Raw genomic sequence first — 24,147 nt, forward strand, 5'->3', positions numbered from 1 at the left:
TTCGCACAGGTGGTGAAGAGGATGCACAGAGGTTACATACAGTTGATGCAGGTTTGTCTATATACAGTAGCTAGCTCATCAATAGACGTAAATGGAAAATGCAACTGTAGACATGGGAGTCATGGATTTTTTTTTCACGAGTAGATCATGTCGTTCTAATTCAGTGGACATTATAGTTTGTTCATGAAATATGGTATTATAAAGCAGGCTTTGTGGCTGTCGTGAAAACAGCCAGGCTCTTCGAAGCAACTTTCCAGAGATGCTGGAAAGCACACATCAATGTCTCCTATACACTTAACGGGGAGCGAATGGAAAAGGAAAACTGTCAAGACTTTAGTGCCAGACAGAAGCCATGACACCATCACTTCCAATGACAATTTAGTCGTGCGCCATGTTCAACATTCCTAAAGTACAAGGCGCTCGTTCAGGAGTAAACGCTATTTTAGGAAGCCTGGAATTTCTGGGACATTAAATCAATGTAAATTACTCAATTGAATCGATTGAAATCTAGATTTTAAAAAAAATTAAGAGGAGCATTAAAAAATTACTCAATAGAGGTTCAAAGGAACCTCAAAGGGGGGCTCAAGGGTGTTGCTCAAGGTAAATTGATTGTTCCATTAATGGCCTGAGGACAATACAAGCAATATTGTATCTGGTTGTCCGAAGATTAGTTATATTTACTTATTGACAAACAAAGAATGGATCAAGCTTTACTAATCATCTGGTTGGCCTATCATTGGTTATATTTAATTATTGCCAAACAAAGAATGGAACAAGGTTTACTAAGATTCGTTATATTTACCTATTGACAAAGAATGGATCAAGCTTTACCAAGTTGTCCTAACATTGGTTATATTTACTTATTGACGAACAAAGAATGGATCAAGCTTTACTAATCATCTGGTTGGCCGAACATTGGTTATATTTACTTATTGCCAAACAAAGAATGGAACAAGGTTTACTAAGATTCGTTATATTTACCTATTGACAAAGAATGGATCAAGCTTCACCAAGTTGTCCTAACATTGGTTATATTTACTTATTGACGAACAAAGAATGGATCAAGCTTTACCAAGTTGTCCTAACATTGGTTTTATTTACTTATTGCCAAACAAAGAATGGATCAAGCTTTACGAATCATCTGGTTGGCCTATCATTGGTTATATTTACTTATTGCCAAACAAAGAATGGAACAAGGTTTACTAAGATTCGTTATATTTACCTATTGACAAAGAATGGATCAAGCTTCACCAAGTTGTCCTAACATTGGTTATATTTACTTATTGACGAACAAAGAATGGATCAAGCTTTACCAAGTTGTCCTAACATTGGTTTTATTTACTTATTGCCAAACAAAGAATGGATCAAGCTTTACGAATCATCTGGTTGACCTATCATTGGTTATATTTACTTATTGCCAAACAAAGAATGGAACAAGGTTTACTAATCATCTGGTTGGCCTATCATTGGTTATATTTACTTATTGACAAACAAAGAATGGATCAAGCTTTACTAATCATCTGGTTGGCCTATCATTGGTTATATTTACTTATTGCCAAACAAAGAATGGAACAAGGTTTACTAAGATTCGTTATATTTACCTATTGACAAAGAATGGATCAACCTTTACCAAGTTGTCCTAACATTGGTTATATTTACTTATTGACGAACAAAGAATGGATCAAGCTTTACTAATCATCTGGTTGGCCTATCATTGGTTATATTTACTTATTGCCAAACAAAGAATGGAACAAGGTTTACTAAGATTCGTTATATTTACCTATTGACAAAGAATGGATCAAGCTTCACCAAGTTGTCCTAACATTGGTTATATTTACTTATTGACAAACAAAGAATGGATCAAGCTTTACCAAGTTGTCCTAACATTGGTTATATTTACTTATTGACAAACAAAGAATGGATCAAGCTTTACCAAGTTGTCCTAACATTGGTTATATTTACTTATTGACAAACAAAGAATGGATCAAGCTTTACCATGTTGTCCTAACATTGGTTATATTTACTTATTGCCAAACAAAGAATGGATCAAGCTTTACTAATCATCGGGTTGGCCTAACATTGGTTACATTTACTTATTGCCAAACAAAGAATGGAACAAGGTTTACTAAGATTCGTTATATTTACCTATTGACAAAGAATGGATCAAGCTTCACCAAGTTGTCCTAACATTGGTTTTATTTACTTATTGCCAAACAAAGAATGGATCAAGCTTTACTAATCATCGGGTTGGCCTAACATTGGTTACATTTACTTATTGCCAAACAAAGAATGGAACAAGGTTTACTAAGATTCGTTATATTTACCTATTGACAAAGAATGGATCAAGCTTCACCAAGTTGTCCTAACATTGGTTATATTTACTTATTGCCAAACAAAGAATGGAACAAGGTTTACTAAGATTCGTTATATTTACCTATTGACAAAGAATGGATCAAGCTTCACCAAGTTGTCCTAACATTGGTTATATTTACTTATTGACGAACAAAGAATGGATCAAGCTTTACCAAGTTGTCCTAACATTGGTTTTATTTACTTATTGCCAAACAAAGAATGGATCAAGCTTTACGAATCATCTGGTTGGCCTATCATTGGTTATATTTACTTATTGCCAAACAAAGAATGGAACAAGGTTTACTAAGATTCGTTATATTTACCTATTGACAAAGAATGGATCAAGCTTCACCAAGTTGTCCTAACATTGGTTATATTTACTTATTGCCAAACAAAGAATGGAACAAGGTTTACTAAGATTCGTTATATTTACCTATTGACAAAGAATGGATCAAGCTTCACCAAGTTGTCCTAACATTGGTTATATTTACTTATTGACGAACAAAGAATGGATCAAGCTTTACCAAGTTGTCCTAACATTGGTTTTATTTACTTATTGCCAAACAAAGAATGGATCAAGCTTTACGAATCATCTGGTTGGCCTATCATTGGTTATATTTACTTATTGCCAAACAAAGAATGGAACAAGGTTTACTAAGATTCGTTATATTTACCTATTGACAAAGAATGGATCAAGCTTCACCAAGTTGTCCTAACATTGGTTATATTTACTTATTGACGAACAAAGAATGGATCAAGCTTTACCAAGTTATCCTAACATTGGTTTTATTTACTTATTGCCAAACAAAGAATGGATCAAGCTTTACGAATCATCTGGTTGGCCTATCATTGGTTATATTTACTTATTGCCAAACAAAGAATGGAACAAGGTTTACTAAGATTCGTTATATTTATCTATTGACAAAGAATGGATCAAGCTTCACCAAGTTGTCCTAACATTGGTTATATTTACTTATTGCCAAACAAAGAATGGATCAAGCTTTACGAATCATCTGGTTGACCTATCATTGGTTATATTTACTTATTGCCAAACAAAGAATGGAACAAGGTTTACTAATCATCTGGTTGGCCTATCATTGGTTATATTTACTTATTGACAAACAAAGAATGGATCAAGCTTTACTAATCATCTGGTTGGCCTATCATTGGTTATATTTACTTATTGCCAAACAAAGAATGGAACAAGGTTTACTAATCATCTGGTTGGCCTATCATTGGTTATATTTACTTATTGACAAACAAAGAATGGATCAAGCTTTACTAATCATCTGGTTGGCCTATCATTGGTTATATTTACTTATTGCCAAACAAAGAATGGAACAAGCTTTACGAATCATCTGGTTGACCTATCATTGGTTATATTTACTTATTGCCAAACAAAGAATGGAACAAGGTTTACTAATCATCTGGTTGGCCTATCATTGGTTATATTTACTTATTGCCAAACAAAGAATGGAACAAGGTTTACTTAGATTCGTTATATTTACCTATTGACAAAGAATGGATCAACCTTTACCAAGTTGTCCTAACATTGGTTATATTTACTTATTGACGAACAAAGAATGGATCAAGCTTTACTAATCATCTGGTTGGCCTATCATTGGTTATATTTACTTATTGCCAAACAAAGAATGGAACAAGGTTTACTAAGATTCGTTATATTTACCTATTGACAAAGAATGGATCAAGCTTCACCAAGTTGTCCTAACATTGGTTATATTTACTTATTGACAAACAAAGAATGGATCAAGCTTTACCAAGTTGTCCTAACATTGGTTATATTTACTTATTGACAAACAAAGAATGGATCAAGCTTTACCAAGTTGTCCTAACATTGGTTATATTTACTTATTGACAAACAAAGAATGGGTCGAGCTTCACTCATCATCGGGTTGGCCTAACATTGGTTATATTTACTTATTGACAAACAAAGAATGGATCAAGCTTTACCAAGTTGGCCTAACATTGGTTATATTTACTTATTGACAAACAAAGAATGGATCAAGCTTTACCATGTTGTCCTAACATTGGTTATATTTACTTATTGCCAAACAAAGAATGGATCAAGCTTTACTAATCATCGGGTTGGCCTAACATTGGTTACATTTACTTATTGCCAAACAAAGAATGGAACAAGGTTTACTAAGATTCGTTATATTTACCTATTGACAAAGAATGGATCAAGCTTCACCAAGTTGTCCTAACATTGGTTTTATTTACTTATTGCCAAACAAAGAATGGATCAAGCTTTACTAATCATCGGGTTGGCCTAACATTGGTTATATTTACTTATTGCCAAACAAAGAATGGAACAAGGTTTACTAAGTAAACATTGGTTATATTTACTTATTGACAAACAAAGAATGGATCAAGCTTTAATAATCATCTGGTGTGCCTAACATTGGTTATATTTACTTATTGCCAAACAAAGATTGGATCAAGCTTTACTTATCATCTGGTTGGCCTATCATTGGTTATATTTACTTATTGCCAAACAAAGATTGGATCAAGCTTTACTTATCATCTGGTTGGCCTATTATTGGTTATATTTACTTATTGACAAACAAAGAATGGATCGAGCTTTAATAATCATCTGGTGTGCCTAACATTGGTTATATTTACTTATTGCCAAACAAAGATTGGATTAAGCTTTACTTATCATCTGGTTGGCCTAACATTGGTTATATTTACTTATTGACAAACAAGGAATGGATCAAGCTTTAATAATCATCTGGTGTGCCTAACATTGGTTATATTTACTTATTGCCAAACAAAGAATGGAACAAGGTTTACTAAGTAAACATTGGTTATATTTACTTATTGACAAACAAAGAATGGATCAAGCTTTAATAATCATCTGGTGTGCCTAACATTGGTTATATTTACTTATTGCCAAACAAAGATTGGATCAAGCTTTACTTATCATCTGGTTGGCCTATCATTGGTTATATTTACTTATTGCCAAACAAAGATTGGATCAAGCTTTACTTATCATCTGGTTGGCCTATTATTGGTTATATTTACTTATTGACAAACAAAGAATGGATCGAGCTTTAATAATCATCTGGTGTGCCTAACATTGGTTATATTTACTTATTGCCAAACAAAGATTGGATTAAGCTTTACTTATCATCTGGTTGGCCTAACATTGGTTATATTTACTTATTGACAAACAAGGAATGGATCAAGCTTTAATAATCATCTGGTGTGCCTAACATTGGTTATATTTACTTATTGCCAAACAAAGATTGGATCAAGCTTTACTTATCATCTGGTTGGCCTAACATTGGTTATATTTACTTATTGCCAAACAAAGATTGGATCAAGCTTTACTTATCATCTGGTTGGCCTAACATTGGTTATATTTACTTATTGACAAACAAAGAATGGATCAAGCTTTACCAAGTTGTCCTAACATTGGTTATATTTACTTATTGCCAAACAAAGAATGGATCAAGCTTTACTAATCATCGGGTTGGCCTAACATTGGTTACATTTACTTATTGCCAAACAAAGAATGGAACAAGGTTTACTAAGCTTCGTTATATTTACCTATTGACAAAGAATGGATCAAGCTTCACCAAGTTGTCCTAACATTGGTTATATTTACTTATTGCCAAACAAAGAATGGATCAAGCTTTACTAATCATCGGGTTGGCCTAACATTGGTTATATTTACTTATTGCCAAACAAAGAACGGGTCGAGCTTCACTCATCATCTGGTTGGCCTAACATTGGTTATATTTACTTATTGCCAAACAAAGAACGGGTCGAGCTTCACTCATCATCTGGTTGGCCTAACATTGGTTATATTTACTTATTGACAAACAAAGAATGGATCAAGCTTTAATAATCATCTGGTGTGCCTAACATTGGTTATATTTACTTATTGCCAAACAAAGAACGGGTCGAGCTTCACTCATCATCTGGTTGGCCTAACATTGGTTATATTTACTTATTGCCAAACAAAGAACGGGTCGAGCTTCACTCATCATCTGGTTGGCCTAACATTGGTTATATTTACTTATTGCCAAACAAAGATTAGATCAAGCTTTACTTATCATCTGGTTGGCCTATCATTGGTTATATTTACTTATTGACAAACAAAGAATGGATCAAGCTTTACTTATCATCTGGTTGGCCTATCATTGGTTATATTTACTTATTGCCAAACAAAGATTGGATCAAGCTTTACTTATCATCTGGTTGGCCTATCATTGGTTATATTTACTTATTGACAAACAAAGAATGGATCGAGCTTTAATAATCATCTGGTGTGCCTAACATTGGTTATATTTACTTATTGCCAAACAAAGATTGGATTAAGCTTTACTTATCATCTGGTGTGCCTATCATTGGTTAAATTTACTTATTGACAAACAAAGATTGGATTAAGCTTTACTTATCATCTGGATGGCCTATCATTGGTTATATTTACTTATTGCCAAACAAAGATTGGATTAAGCTTTACTTATCATCTGGTGTGCCTATCATTGGTTAAATTTACTTATTGACAAACAAAGATTGGATCAAGCTTTACTTATCATCTGGTTGGCCGAACATTGGTTATATTTACTTATTGACAAACAAAGAATGGATCAAGCTTTAATAATCATCTGGTGTGCCTAACATTGGTTATATTTACTTTTTGCCAAACAAAGATTGGATCAAGCTTTACTTATCATCTGGTTGGCCTATCATTGGTTATATTTACTTATTGACAAACAAAGAATGGATCAAGCTTTACTTATCATCTGGTTGGCCTATCATTGGTTATATTTACTTATTGCCAAACAAAGATTGGATCAAGCTTTACTTATCATCTGGTTGGCCTATCATTGGTTATATTTACTTATTGACAAACAAAGAATGGATCAAGCTTTACTTATCATCTGGTTGGCCTATCATTGGTTATATTTACTTATTGCCAAACAAAGATTGGATCAAGCTTTACTTATCATCTGGTTGGCCTATCATTGGTTATATTTACTTATTGCCAAACAAAGATTGGATCAAGCTTTACTTATCATCTGGATGGCCTAACATTGGTTATATTTACTTATTGACAAACAAAGAATGGATCAAGCTTTAATAATCATCTGGTGTGCCTAACATTGGTTATATTTACTTTTTCCCAAACAAAAAATGGATCAAGCTTTACTAATCATCTGGTGTGCCTAACATTGGTTAAATTTACTTTTTGCCAAACAAAGAACTGATCAAGCTTTACTAAGTTGTCCTAACATTGGTTATATTTACTTATTGACAAACAAAGAACGGATCAAGCTTCACTAATCATCTGGTTGGCCTAACATTGGTTATATTTACTTATTGACAAACAAAGAATGGATCAAGCTTTACTAAGTTGTCCTAACATTGGTTATATTTACTTATTGACAAACAAAGAATGGAACAACGTTTACTAATCATCTGGTTGGCCTATCATTGGTTATATTTACTTATTGACAAACAAAGAATGGATCAAGCTTTACTAATCATCTGGTTGGCCTATCATTGGTTATATTTACTTATTGCCAAACAAAGAATGGAACAAGCTTTACGAATCATCTGGTTGACCTATCATTGGTTATATTTACTTATTGCCAAACAAAGAATGGAACAAGGTTTACTAATCATCTGGTTGGCCTATCATTGGTTATATTTACTTATTGCCAAACAAAGAATGGAACAAGGTTTACTTAGATTCGTTATATTTACCTATTGACAAAGAATGGATCAACCTTTACCAAGTTGTCCTAACATTGGTTATATTTACTTATTGACGAACAAAGAATGGATCAAGCTTTACTAATCATCTGGTTGGCCTATCATTGGTTATATTTACTTATTGCCAAACAAAGAATGGAACAAGGTTTACTAAGATTCGTTATATTTACCTATTGACAAAGAATGGATCAAGCTTCACCAAGTTGTCCTAACATTGGTTATATTTACTTATTGACAAACAAAGAATGGATCAAGCTTTACCAAGTTGTCCTAACATTGGTTATATTTACTTATTGACAAACAAAGAATGGATCAAGCTTTACCAAGTTGTCCTAACATTGGTTATATTTACTTATTGACAAACAAAGAATGGGTCGAGCTTCACTCATCATCGGGTTGGCCTAACATTGGTTATATTTACTTATTGACAAACAAAGAATGGATCAAGCTTTACCAAGTTGGCCTAACATTGGTTATATTTACTTATTGACAAACAAAGAATGGATCAAGCTTTACCATGTTGTCCTAACATTGGTTATATTTACTTATTGCCAAACAAAGAATGGATCAAGCTTTACTAATCATCGGGTTGGCCTAACATTGGTTACATTTACTTATTGCCAAACAAAGAATGGAACAAGGTTTACTAAGATTCGTTATATTTACCTATTGACAAAGAATGGATCAAGCTTCACCAAGTTGTCCTAACATTGGTTTTATTTACTTATTGCCAAACAAAGAATGGATCAAGCTTTACTAATCATCGGGTTGGCCTAACATTGGTTATATTTACTTATTGCCAAACAAAGAATGGAACAAGGTTTACTAAGTAAACATTGGTTATATTTACTTATTGACAAACAAAGAATGGATCAAGCTTTAATAATCATCTGGTGTGCCTAACATTGGTTATATTTACTTATTGCCAAACAAAGATTGGATCAAGCTTTACTTATCATCTGGTTGGCCTATCATTGGTTATATTTACTTATTGCCAAACAAAGATTGGATCAAGCTTTACTTATCATCTGGTTGGCCTATTATTGGTTATATTTACTTATTGACAAACAAAGAATGGATCGAGCTTTAATAATCATCTGGTGTGCCTAACATTGGTTATATTTACTTATTGCCAAACAAAGATTGGATTAAGCTTTACTTATCATCTGGTTGGCCTAACATTGGTTATATTTACTTATTGACAAACAAGGAATGGATCAAGCTTTAATAATCATCTGGTGTGCCTAACATTGGTTATATTTACTTATTGCCAAACAAAGAATGGAACAAGGTTTACTAAGTAAACATTGGTTATATTTACTTATTGACAAACAAAGAATGGATCAAGCTTTAATAATCATCTTGTGTGCCTAACATTGGTTATATTTACTTATTGCCAAACAAAGATTGGATCAAGCTTTACTTATCATCTGGTTGGCCTATCATTGGTTATATTTACTTATTGCCAAACAAAGATTGGATCAAGCTTTACTTATCATCTGGTTGGCCTATTATTGGTTATATTTACTTATTGACAAACAAAGAATGGATCGAGCTTTAATAATCATCTGGTGTGCCTAACATTGGTTATATTTACTTATTGCCAAACAAAGATTGGATTAAGCTTTACTTATCATCTGGTTGGCCTAACATTGGTTATATTTACTTATTGACAAACAAGGAATGGATCAAGCTTTAATAATCATCTGGTGTGCCTAACATTGGTTATATTTACTTATTGCCAAACAAAGATTGGATCAAGCTTTACTTATCATCTGGTTGGCCTAACATTGGTTATATTTACTTATTGCCAAACAAAGATTGGATCAAGCTTTACTTATCATCTGGTTGGCCTAACATTGGTTATATTTACTTATTGACAAACAAAGAATGGATCAAGCTTTACCAAGTTGTCCTAACATTGGTTATATTTACTTATTGCCAAACAAAGAATGGATCAAGCTTTACTAATCATCGGGTTGGCCTAACATTGGTTACATTTACTTATTGCCAAACAAAGAATGGAACAAGGTTTACTAAGCTTCGTTATATTTACCTATTGACAAAGAATGGATCAAGCTTCACCAAGTTGTCCTAACATTGGTTATATTTACTTATTGCCAAACAAAGAATGGATCAAGCTTTACTAATCATCGGGTTGGCCTAACATTGGTTATATTTACTTATTGCCAAACAAAGAACGGGTCGAGCTTCACTCATCATCTGGTTGGCCTAACATTGGTTATATTTACTTATTGCCAAACAAAGAACGGGTCGAGCTTCACTCATCATCTGGTTGGCCTAACATTGGTTATATTTACTTATTGACAAACAAAGAATGGATCAAGCTTTAATAATCATCTGGTGTGCCTAACATTGGTTATATTTACTTATTGCCAAACAAAGAACGGGTCGAGCTTCACTCATCATCTGGTTGGCCTAACATTGGTTATATTTACTTATTGCCAAACAAAGAACGGGTCGAGCTTCACTCATCATCTGGTTGGCCTAACATTGGTTATATTTACTTATTGCCAAACAAAGATTAGATCAAGCTTTACTTATCATCTGGTTGGCCTATCATTGGTTATATTTACTTATTGACAAACAAAGAATGGATCAAGCTTTACTTATCATCTGGTTGGCCTATCATTGGTTATATTTACTTATTGCCAAACAAAGATTGGATCAAGCTTTACTTATCATCTGGTTGGCCTATCATTGGTTATATTTACTTATTGACAAACAAAGAATGGATCGAGCTTTAATAATCATCTGGTGTGCCTAACATTGGTTATATTTACTTATTGCCAAACAAAGATTGGATTAAGCTTTACTTATCATCTGGTGTGCCTATCATTGGTTAAATTTACTTATTGACAAACAAAGATTGGATCAAGCTTTACTTATCATCTGGTTGGCCGAACATTGGTTATATTTACTTATTGACAAACAAAGAATGGATCAAGCTTTAATAATCATCTGGTGTGCCTAACATTGGTTATATTTACTTTTTGCCAAACAAAGATTGGATCAAGCTTTACTTATCATCTGGTTGGCCTATCATTGGTTATATTTACTTATTGACAAACAAAGAATGGATCAAGCTTTACTTATCATCTGGTTGGCCTATCATTGGTTATATTTACTTATTGCCAAACAAAGATTGGATCAAGCTTTACTTATCATCTGGTTGGCCTATCATTGGTTATATTTACTTATTGACAAACAAAGAATGGATCAAGCTTTACTTATCATCTGGTTGGCCTATCATTGGTTATATTTACTTATTGCCAAACAAAGATTGGATCAAGCTTTACTTATCATCTGGTTGGCCTATCATTGGTTATATTTACTTATTGCCAAACAAAGATTGGATCAAGCTTTACTTATCATCTGGATGGCCTAACATTGGTTATATTTACTTATTGACAAACAAAGAATGGATCAAGCTTTAATAATCATCTGGTGTGCCTAACATTGGTTATATTTACTTTTTCCCAAACAAAAAATGGATCAAGCTTTACTAATCATCTGGTGTGCCTAACATTGGTTAAATTTACTTTTTGCCAAACAAAGAACTGATCAAGCTTTACTAAGTTGTCCTAACATTGGTTATATTTACTTATTGACAAACAAAGAACGGATCAAGCTTCACTAATCATCTGGTTGGCCTAACATTGGTTATATTTACTTATTGACAAACAAAGAATGGATCAAGCTTTACTAAGTTGTCCTAACATTGGTTATATTTACTTATTGACAAACAAAGAATGGAACAAGCTTTACTAATCATCTGGTTGGCCTAACATTGGTTATATTTACTTATTGACAAACAAAGAATGGATCAAGCTTTACTAAGTTGTCCTAACATTGGTTATATTTACTTAGTGACAAACAAAGAATGGATCAAGCTTTAATAATCATCTGGTTGGCATAACATTGGTTATATTTACTTATTGACAAACAAAGAACGGATCAAGCTTCACTAATCATCTGGTTGGCCTAACATTGGTTATATTTACTTATTGACAAACAAAGAATGCAAAAAGCTTTACTAATCATCTGGTTGGCCTAACATTGGTTATATTTACTTATTGACAAACAAAGAATGCAACAAGCTTTACTAATCATCTGGTTAGCCTAACATTGGTTATATTTACTTATTGACAAACAAAGAATGGATCGAGCTTTACTAAGCTAGCAAACCACGATAGAAGTCTCATTTGTCTGTCATTTTGTACACTCAAACCAGCTCCCAAATAAAGTGTGAGGACACCATTTATGGCCAAACATATGCACAGGTATCAGAGTTAGAGCAAGCGACCTCCACGTGGGTGGCCAAGGTGACCCTGGTATGTGTAAGACAAAGCGCACCTTGACAGCAGCTTTCATCACTGCAGACAGAGAGCCGCTCAGCATTACCCTGCACATACGTGTTGTACAGCTTGATACGCATGGCCCAGCTCAGGTCTGGCTGTCTGACTGTGTTCTTGAGGCGACGACGTGCATTGGCAAACCAGTTGGACACCTGATGGGTGTTAAGAGGGCAGAGAGTGGGGGTTAAAAAGAGGAGTGAGTACAAACATTCGACTGTATTTACTAGTGTATTTTATATTTATTATTTATGTATGCTGTCCATTGGCCAGCAGAAATATCTTGGAGGTAGTGTACTTGCTGTTGAGCTGTCTAGTCTGTGTTTGATTACCGACCCAACTATAAACTGTCATCCTGGTGTTTCACAGACAGAGTGTAATATCAATGAGTGTGCTGTCCTTTGGAGGGATGTGTTAAGCTGAGTCTCTTGTTTGCTAACATTCAATGGTGGATGTTAAAGATCCCACAGAGTTATTTTGTTGCAAGAGTAGGTCATTGTGTGCTGGCACCCTTGCCAGATTTTGAATTCCTGCCAATACCTTGTGCTAGAGTGGTGACCTGTCACTTCACATACATATTGGTGCGGTTTTGAGTTTTGTATAATAAAGGTTAAATTCCCCCCTCATAGTTTAGTCACACAACAACATGTAGCCTCGCGGTAGTTCAGTTATTTCATAGTATTTGTGAGCATAGTCCTTTTCCTGTGTTAGTTTTGCGTTGAGTAGAGTAAGGAGAATAGGTCCTTCTCATACTTCCATTGCCTTATCCCGCCTCCATTGCCTTATGCCTCTTACGCCTCTTTGTACTGCCTTTGGCTTTTTGGCGCGAATTAACACAAGGCCGGCCTGGAGGGTCGGGTCGGGACCGAATGAGGGCGGCGAAGAAGCTGACGCTAAGCGCGAGCCGCCAATCAGGGCCCAGAGGGTGTGGCTGCAGCACTGCGTCACAGGGCGTGGTTGGAACGTTCGAGAAGGCTCAGGGCGTGTAGATATAAGCCGTTGCGCAAAGCCACCAGGGGCAGTAAGTGGAGTCGCGCGTCGAGTCGAGCAGTTGGCGGTGAGTTGGCATTGAGTGAGGAGTTGAAGGAGTGTGGTCAGCAGTAGAGCTTGAAAGATACGAGATCGGAGAAAGACGCGCATGAACCAAAATACACGCTGTATGAAAGTGACACTCGGTTGAGCTTGAAGCTGAGCCGCTATAGTGCATTGAATTACGTGAGTGATAGCGCGCTGGTTGCTAAACGCGCTGTGGAATCGCCAGCCACGCCGAGAGACGCGTACATTCCTTCCCGCCTTCCTGCCTCATCATCTGCATTTGTCCGAGAGACGCGCTACGAGGATCCTTCCACCGCCTGCTTGCCATCATCGTGGGACGTGCTGTGACCGATGAGAACCGGACAGGGCCGTTCCTGGACGCCCAAGCCGGCGCGTTTGGCCTGAACATCATCCTGCCTGCAATTCCATGTTTGAGTGTGAACGGGCCAGAGTCTGGGAATTAAGAATAAGACTGCTTAAGTTCTGCTCTGTGTCTCTGCTTCTACCGATCATTGTACATAATATTGGGAATAATAATTAAACCTGTGTTCTTCCTTCCATTCGATTGTTCTTGTGTCTTCCATCATTGACTAAGCGTGGTACGAATGAAACCGCTCTAATCGGGGTCCAATATCAACGGTGACTGCACGGACCATGTGGTACGCTGTCATGTATGAAGTGCAAATGCAACACAACCTGCCATTTCTGTTCGAAAACTGGCCATATTGCTCCAGCTTGCATCACTCGCAAATCGGGAAAAGGAAAAGCTGCTGACAAGATTCATCAGTTTATCGGTTCGGAGGAACCTGAGCTTGACCAGGTGAGCTCTGTTTCCGACAACTCAGAATCGTATGACCTGCTTCATATTGATTCTCACCATAGGCGGGACCCTCTTCTTGCCAATGTTGTCGTCAACAATCGACCATTGCAAATGGAGGTCGACACTGGTGCGGCCGTCTCGCTCATCAGCCATGCTGTTTTCACAAACCTGTGGAGTGATGCTGACCGACCCCATCTGAAACCTACTACCTATGGTCTCTCCACCTATACAGGTGAGAAGATTGTTCCCTGCGGTACATGTGACGTCACGGTGGGCTACGATAACCGTGAGTTTCACCTACCCCTGATCGTCATTCCTGGAAAGGGCCCTTCCTTACTCGGCAGGACCTGGTTGAGCATAATTCGACTGAAGTGGAAAAGCATTCATCAACTCCGGGCAGCCAACGTTTCTCCTACCGCAGCATACACACTCAAAAATGTGCTGGATACGTACCCGGATGTCTTCAAGGATGAGCTTGGAACCTTGAAAGGACATACGGCTAAACTCAGGGTTGACCGGGATGCCAATCCAATATTTTGCAGAGCTCGCCCAGTCCCTTTCGCCCTGCGGGAGCGGATTGACAAGGAACTGGATCATCTTGAAAATTTGGGGATCATCGAGCAAATCCAGTATGCCGAATGGACGGCGCCCATCGTTCCGGTCATAAAATCGGACCAGTCCATCCGCATATGTGGAGATATATAAAATGACTGTGAACAAGTGTTCTTCATTGGATAAATATCCAATCCCAAGGATCCAAGACCTCTATGCTCGTCTCACGGGAGGCAAGACTTTACAAAACTCGATCTCAAATCCGCCTATCTACAGCTTTTTTTTTTCTTTTTTTTTGTATACAAGATCGAGGCTCGTGAAAGAGCTAACATTAATCACACAAAAAGACAAACCGACACACAAAACACAAAAAACAAGGGGAGCGGCAGACAAGATGGGGAGAGAGGGGGGAGGACACAAACACAACATTTGAGAGCAGGGACATCGGGAGGACTTGGGGGGAGGTGGGAGAGGAATAAAACATATGAACACTGCAAGGACTCTGGGGTGAATTACCGGGGGTAGAAAAGACTAAGGTTTTCGATGGGGGAAGATAAGAGATGGTGGTGAACAGCTGTTTTAAAGACCTGGAGGAAGGAGTGGGATTGAAGGGAGTGGGGGAGTTTGTTCCAGAGGCGGGAGAAAAGGGGAATGAAAGAGTGAAGGTGAGCAGAGAGCCTAGACTTTGGCAGTTTAACCATAAGAGGGTTGCAGGCAGATCTTGTGCGACCTGAAGGAATATTGGGGGGACAGAGCACAGAGAGAGCTGGGGGAGCAAGGCCGGAGAGGAGTCGGTAGAAGACAGAAAGACCACCAACCTGCCTGCGGTGAGTGAGTGAAAGGCCCTCGGAGTTGACTACATCGCAGGAGATTCCAATGATTCTGAAAGCTTTGGCCTCAACAGCGTGAAGCCGAGCAAGGTGTGAGGCAGGAGCACCAGCCCAGAGGGGGGAACAGTATTCCATTGAGCTGCGGATGAAAGCCTTGTATGTGGTGAGGAGCTCAGGTGTCCCAAGGAAGGACTTCGCACGACGGAGGATGCCCAGTCGACGACTGGCTTTGGAGGCCAGCTTGGAAATGTGGTTTTCCCAAGAAAGATCATGGCAGATAGTGAGACCCAAAAGCTTGAGCGACAGAACTTCTTGGAGAGGATTGTTGAGAAAGTAGATGGGAGGGTTGTCCAGTCGGTCCTTTCGGAGAGACATTGTAAGAGTGTGAGATTTGTCAGGATTGAAAGACATGTTCCACTTGTTTGACCAGTCTGTGATTTTGTCCAGGTCTGCAGAGAGTGAGGAGGCTGCAGACTGCCGATCTGAGGGATGAGGAATGGAGCGACAGAGAGTAGAGTCGTCAGCAAAGAGATAGAGAGGATTTTCAAGAGAGTCAGAGAGATCATTGATGAAGACCAGAAAAAGCACAGGGCCCAGAACACTACCTTGGGGAACTCCAGCCTGAACAGGAAGAGGAGATGAGAGAAACCCATTCAGGGCCACACGTTGACTACGGCCAGAGAGGAAGTCCGCCAGCCATGCGTGGAGATTTCCATGGATATCAAAGGAGGAGAGTTTGGTGAGCAGAGCAGGGTGCCAGACCGTATCGAAGGCACATGAAATGTCAAGGGAGACAGCTCTAATTTCCTGTTTGGCGTTGAGGACCTCCATCCATTGTTGAGAAAGCAGAAGCAGCATGTCCAGAGTAGAGTGACCAGGTCTGAAACCAAATTGATGATCAGAGATCAAGCCATTGGAGAAGAGGAAAGATTTAATATCTGAAGCAATGATGGATTCCATGACTTTGCTGATAATTGGGAGAAGGCTGATTGGTCTGTAGTTGCTGGGATCTGTTTTTGCACCTTTTTTGTGCAAAGCGGTGATGTTGGCTGATTTCCAAGCAGATGGCAGATGACCTTGAGCAAAAGAGAGGGTGAAGAGAACAGAAAGAGGGAGTGAAAGAGCAGAAGAACATGATTTTAGGACCCGTAGGCTGATGCCGTCAGGACCAGTTGCAGAATCAGAGTCGAGGGTTGACAGAAACTTTTCCACCTTGTCAGGAGGAAAGGACACAGACTCCAGGAGCAGCTGGGTACGACTGGGTACGGTGGGTACAGAGAGGGATGGGTTTGGGACACAAGATTTAGAGGCAAACACAGAGTTGAGGCATTCAGCTTTTTCACGTGCGGAGTCAGCCGTTAAGCCATTTGAGGTGAGGGAGGGGATGGAGGGGGAACAAACACCAGAAACAGGTTTGACCAGACGCCACCAGGATTTGGAAGAGGGAGACAGACAAGAGAGTTCGGTCTTGAGAACGGTGAGATATTGTTTCCTGGCTCTCCTGAGGGTGGACACACACTTGTTTCGGGCTTTGTGAAAGGAAATGAGATTTCCTTCCGTTGGATTTGCTTTCCAGGAGACGAAAGCAAGTTGTTTCAGGGCAACAGCCTCACCACAAGATTCCGTGTACCATGGACGGGAGGAAGGGTATGACAACTGAAGACGAGATGGGATAAATCTGTGCATGAGAGAGAGCAATTTACTTTGAAAGAATTCCCAGGATGAGTTGATGTCAGAGGCGGTAGAGATGGGAGACCAGTCCAGATGATTGATGGCTGCTTGAAGACCGTGCCAGTTGGCCTGAGTGAAATGCCAGACTCGTCGACGCTGAGGAGGCTCTCTGAGAATGGTCAGAGAGATGTCCACTTTGACAAGCACATGATCAGATGAGCCGATTGGAGCAGACGAAGAGCAGCAGATATTTTCAGGGAAGTTTGTCATAACCAAATCCAGAAGAGAAGATGCTCCGTTGACTGAGATCCAGGTCGGGAAATTGACAGATTGTGTCAGTCCCAGTGAGTCGCAGAAGTCCTTTGCTGAAGAGCCATGGCTGGTGAGAGAGGTACCCACACCCAGCCAACTGGCATGGTGACAATTGAAATCACCACATATGAGGAAGAGAGAGTTGGGATGGGTAGATAGAAGTTGGTCCATATTATCAGACAGTGAGATGTAGATGGAGTCATCGCTGTTTGGTGGACGGTACAACACACATATGAACAAAAGGTGGGAGCGAAGGGGAAGCCGTAGCCAAAGGTATTCCTGGGGGTGAGGTGGAGAGAGGGCAGTGGAGGGCGAGTGAGGAAGAGAGTTTTTTATAAAGATAGCAACCCCACCTCCAGGACGAGGCTCAGGTCTATCATACCGGAGGAGGGAGTAACCTGGGAGAGATACCAAGGCATCAGAGACATCATGAAGGAGGAAAGTTTCTGTTAAGCAGATCACATCTGGTTTGTCAGAAGCAACCTGTATGGAGAGGTCAGTCAAGTTTGAGCGAAGGCCCCGGATGTTTGAGGTCCATACCGTTAATGAAGAGGAAGGGGGAGCATCGGGTCCAGAACAGGGGGGGGGAGGGGTAGGGTAAGATGTGGAAGAGGAGGAAGAGGTAGGGAGAGCTGTTGAAGGTGTGTCAGAGATTTCAGAGATTTCAGAATAGCTTGGAGAAAGGGAAGAATGGGGCGGACAAAAGGTTTGATGGAGATTGGGTGAGGAACAGTGAGGTGTTATTTGAGGAGGGGGAAGAGCGAGGCAGAAGGTTGGGGGAGATGAAGGTGAAAGTTGGAAGGGGGAAGAAGCAGGGAGGATGCTTTGAGGAGGAGGGGTGAGAGGGGAGTCTAGGAGGGGAGGAGCGAGGGAGAGTCTCGGAGGGGAGGGGTGTGGGGGGAGTTTAGGAGGGAGGGGAGGGAAGGGGCAAGGGGGGAGATTTGAAAGGGATGGGTGATGGGGAGGATTTGGAGGGGAGGGGTGAGATTGGATTTTGAAAAGTGTACGATTCATGGGAAACGAACATTTTTTGCAAAATGAGTTTGAGACCTTCGAGTCAAAAATACGTTTGAGGACACTGGAGGAGGGGTGGAGTTCTGGATAGTTTAGGGAATGTAGAAAGGAGGAACTGTAAGAGATGGTATTATATATATTTTTTGGAATGAATAGATTTGGTGAGCAAGACGAAAGCATCCTTTTGTAGGAAAAGAAGAAAAGGGTGTCATAATATATGAGAGAAAATAGTTGTTCAGGGGAGAGATTATACATTTCTAACCGCATGATCGCGAACGAAGAACGAACGAACAAAAGAACAACAAATAAACGAATAAGACCTGGGAAGGAAATATTTTTTGGGGTTTTTTTTTTTTTTTGTGAGTAGAGATATTAATGCTTCAGTCACATTTGGCTCGGCGGCCGTAGGGTCTAAAAAAATCTACGGCCACAAGCAATTCTAGGGCGGCCGCAGTATTTCCACGGTCACACAATGTAGCAGTCACATATGTTTTTATTTTTCGGGTAGCCGCACGGGGTATTTATAAATTGTGGAGACCGAAAACGTGGGGGTGCCGTACGGTCTTTGATTTGATGTCGCACGGTGACCTTAGGGCGTCCCTGCGGCGGCCATAGAATTTTCAAGGCAGACGCAAGGTAGCCTCAAGGTGCCCGCAAAGCGACCGCAGGGGGGCCCTAGGGCGAACGTGCGGCCAGACGGACGGTAACGAGTGGGTATATATACCAGTTCTTTTTCATATGTATAACAGCACTTACAGTTGTCATGGCTACGGCTTGTCGAATTGCTACGGCCACCCTAGAAATGAAAAAAGTTATAACTCCGCGCTATAATTCCACGGCGACCCCTACGGCCTGTAAAAGATAGCCATACGCCCTAGGGCCACCCTGAGGCCACCTCAGAAACTCTGCGGCCGCCGCACTTTTCTGTCAATTTAGGGGGTGTACGGCCGCCGTATCCTAGCCGTAGAGCAAATGTGACTGAGGTGTAAACAAGGAGGTACGGGGTGAACGACTGGGACGAAACAGAGAACGAAAATAATTTCAGCGCATTCGACGAATCGCTGAGAGAAAAACAAAACCACAAGGTCGGAGACGGTACGGTAGTCTAAGCCTATGAGTACTAGGCCGCAGAATACTCGATACGCATTAACCTACGATTGTGTATACATGTACGAAAAATTAGCACCGAAAATTTTCCAAAAGATACGCTATAGGTACACACACCGAAAGATAGATACAGTCTCGACAAAAACACGATTGTGAAAGATCACTTAGCTTCGAGAGCGTGAGCGCATGGAACAGCTTCGAAAAGACGTGACCTCGCCGTTATCTCTTTATCACGCTTTATCAAGCTCCGCTTGGACGAGAATTCGAAACAGTATCTTACCATCAACACGCATCGTGGGTTGTACAGGTACCACCGACTCAGCTTTGGAGTGAAATCTGCACCTGGAATTTATCAGCGTGTCATGGACAGATTGTTTGCTGCCGAACGCAACGTCGTTTGTTACCAGGATGATATTCTGGTTACTGGTCGTACGGATGCGGAACATCTACAAAACCTGGATAGAGTTCTGAAGAAGATTTCGGACTCCGGCCTACGTTTGTGTCGAGACAAGTGCAAGTTTATGGTGTCATCAGTCACGTACCTGGGTCATACGATTGATGCCAAGGGTCTACACCCGACAGATGAGAAAGTCCGAGCTATCAAGGATGCTCCTGCTCCACGAGACGTGACCGAATTGAAGTCATACCTCGGTTTGCTTCAGTTCTATGGTCGTTACATTCCTAATGTGACCGACGTTTTGGGCCCCCTTTATCGGCTTTTGAGGAAAGGAGTCTCCTGGAGCTGGGGGTCTACTGAACAATCAGTATTCCAGACCTCTAAGGATCTGCTCAAATCGTCCAATGTTCTCGTTCATTTTGATCCAGAGAAGGATCTTGTGCTGACATGCGATGCCTGTCGGTATGGAGTGGGGAGTGTATTATCACACGTGATGCCTGATGGTACGGAAAGACCGGTTGCATTTGCATCCAGAACGTTGTCCCTGGCAGAGAAGAACGATTCCCAACTTGACAAGGAAGGATTGGGAATCGTTGTCGGCGTCAGCAAATTTCGCCAGTACCTTCTTGGACATCATTTCACGATTCACACTGATCACAAGCCGCTGATCAGTCTGTTTGGTCCAACTAAGGCGACATCTGACACACTACCGCCCAGGATCATCCGCTGGTCCCTGTTTCTCGCTGCTTATGACTACACCATATGTTATAAGCCCGGTTCGTCTATCACAAATGCAGATGCCATGAGTCGGTTACCCCTTCCAGAATCCGTTGATGATTCGCCTACACCAGGATCCATTATCGCACTGATGGATCATCAGGAAGATTGTGCTGTCGATTCTGGCCAGATCCGCACTCATACTCGACGAGACCCCGTTCTGTCCAGAACTGTCCAGGCTGTACAGCTTGGATGGCATTTGCTACCTGAGGGTGACCCAGATTTTGCGGCTTTTAAAGCATGTAAAAACGAACTCAGCGTGGAAAATGGTTGCCTACTCTGGGGATGTCGTGTCGTGATCCCAAAAAATCTGCGTTCCAGGGTCATGGATGAAATCCATGACTGTCACCCCGGGATTGTGAAGATGAAGTCACTCGCCAGAAACTATGTGTGGTGGCCGAATCTTGATGCTGATATCGAACATCATGTTCGACATTGTTGCCCCTGCCAGAGCACCCGGAATACACCTGCGAAAGCGCCACTGCATCCCTGGGAATGGCCCAGCGAACCGTGGCATCGCCTACATCTCGATTATGCCGGGCCTATTAATGGCAGCATGATTCTAATAATTACGGACGCGCACACAAAATGGATCGATGCCTATGTGACGCGTGGTACTACGTCAGCCATTGTCATCGAAAGACTCAGAGCTGTTTCGCCACTCATGGTCTGCCCAGGATGATCGTGAGTGATAACGGTTCGTGTTTTTCCAGTTCCAAGTTTGCCGAGTTCACACGTCGGAACGGCATCAAACATAAGTTTGTCAGCCCACATCACCAGGCTTCAAATGGCTTGGCCGAACGATCGGTGGGAATCATCAAATCCGGATTGCAGAAATTTCAGGAGGGAACCCTGGAAACAAAGCTGTCTCGTCTCCTGTTCAAATACCACATCACGCCACAATCAACAACCGGTGCAGCTCCGTCTGAGTTATTGATGAAACGACATGTGAGATCGTCACTTGACAATCTCAAACCAGACATATCATCAAATGTTTATCAGAGCCAGCTTAATCAAAAGTTGGTGCACGATAAGACGTCCAACAGTCGATGTATCAACATTGGAGATCCAGTGTTTGCCCGAAATTTTGGTGCAGGTGCAACGTGGCTACCGGGGGACATCATCGAGAAGCCAGGTCCACTGTCGTGCGTGATTCACCTGCAGGACGGCCACGAAATTCGTCGACATCAGGACCACATAACCTACCGTCACTGTGAGTCGATAGAGCCTGCAGCATCGTCACAGTCAGGACAACAGTTCGACCCACCACTGCCGGAGATCGTCATGGCCGCTCCAGCCGGCTCGGATGCCCCAAAAACCTCTGCGAACGCTACACCCTTCGTGGAGACCAAAGGAATCACCTCGGACTCTGTATCCACTGGTACACCGCTACCCAAAGGGATCACCTCGGACTCTGTATCCACTGGTACACCGCGACGCTCAATGCGTGAGAGAAAAGCACCCGACCGGTTGAATCTTTGAAGATCTTTTTTTTTCACGGTGACACATGTTCTATTTTCACGGTGACACATGTTCTATTTTCACGTATTTTCATTATTCTCATAATCGTTTGCACACATATTTTCACATGTTTTGGAAATGTTGCTTTTGAAATGTCAATTCTTGGAATCTAGCACGTATTGCTCTTGATAATTTTGGACTTAAAGGGGAGGATATCATGTATGAAGTGCAAATATTCACCGTTGTATCCCTACACCGTGACCGCATTGTATCCCTACGCCCCAGCTCGGATGGCGCTGAGGTGAATCGGGCCTGTATCGGCAGAGTGAATAAACGTGTATGACAATTGATCGTAGTTTGTCGAGATACCTTACATACGCAATCCGCTCGGTGTACTCAAATTGCACGTGGCTCGTGCGAGGCTTGGTTCCCCGCTTCCGTGGTGGCGCGAGTATTTAGGTACGAGCGAGAGTTGGTCCCGAAACCCTACCTTGCGTTTGCCCGGAAGAGGCGTTTCAAGTCTCTCGGTTACGCCAGGCCCAGAAAGAACAAGGGTCTTAATCCCCCCTTGGTAAGGGTAAAAAGGGCGGTGGAAAACCGTAACATATACTGGGATATCTACAAATATATACATATACTGGGATTCACTTTGGCCGCGATTCCGCGATATTCTCGCATAAAGTTGGAAAATATCGCATACAATTTTGGCCAGAGCGATAAAAAAAATCGCATAGAGCGTGTCAGTTGTCACGGTATAGTTTTCAGGCGAAACAGTTTCAAATCGTGTACTTACTACTGCTTTTGTCAGGTCTGTAAGTTGTCAAAGATGAAGCTATTCTAAACTGTAAACAGACCGTAGCCATTTTAATTTCGCTTTCACGCTTTACGGTAGTCGTGACAATGTTTTGCGGCATTAAAGGACGGCTTTTCGGCAACCACGTGTTCGCTGTCTGCAGTCGTTTCTGGATTACGCTTTTTCCGAAAATGCCGCCGAAAAAGAGACCTCCGCAACCACAGCCTGATGGGCAAATTATAAAACGATTATTTATAGGTACCAGCAGTAGTTCTAACACTGAGGACAACCAGGATGATCCAGCTGGTGACCGTGTGCAGGGCGAAAGCGGGACAGTGGCCAGGGCCGCCACAGTGCAGACAGCTACTTCTGGCAAAACTTTAATAACGTTTCAAGACAGGTGGGTCCTTAATTTCGGAGACTGGCTGAAATATGATGCCGATCAGAACAAAATGTATTGTTCACTGTGTAGATCGGAGAAGTTAGTCAACAGTGTAAGTCAAGGTACAAATAATTTCAAAACGACTACAATAACCCGACATATATCGTCATCTGATCACCAACGAGCGATTGCAGGACCACTGGCGAGAAGAAATCTTCAACTCATGGTTGAGGGGGCTAAATCAAAAGAAGAGGAAAATATTTTGACGTGTCTGAAAGTGGTGTATTGGATGTCGAAGGAAGCAATTCCCCTGTCTAAGTATAACAGCTTGCTGACCTTGTTGTCAGAGCTTAATACCACAAATCTGGAGAATTTAAAAGTGAACAAACATGTGACATATGCGAGTTATAAATCAGCCTGTGGTTTTCTGGATGCCATTTCCACAACAATTGACAAATCCGTCAGCGAGAAGCTCCACAAGTCACCTGCCATTACAATTATGATGGACGAGAGTACAGAC

At 40.6% G+C, this 24,147-nt stretch overlaps 1 protein-coding gene across 1 annotated transcript in view; it reads right to left on the minus strand.

Annotated features, from left to right (window-relative positions):
• Positions 1-12,382: 12,382 nt before the first annotated feature.
• MKX (mohawk homeobox) overlaps positions 12,383-24,147 on the minus strand; it is a 44,003-nt gene continuing 32,238 nt past the window's right edge. The window contains exon 4 of the mRNA XM_078786213.1: positions 12,383-12,631. Coding sequence (XP_078642339.1) covers positions 12,383-12,631 — 249 coding nt within the window. The remainder of the gene's footprint in view (positions 12,632-24,147) is intronic.

This window comes from Myxine glutinosa, chromosome 10 (genome assembly GCF_964187855.1).
Source record: "Myxine glutinosa chromosome 10, kmMyxGlut1.1, whole genome shotgun sequence".
Taxonomy (NCBI): domain Eukaryota; kingdom Metazoa; phylum Chordata; class Myxini; order Myxiniformes; family Myxinidae; genus Myxine; species Myxine glutinosa.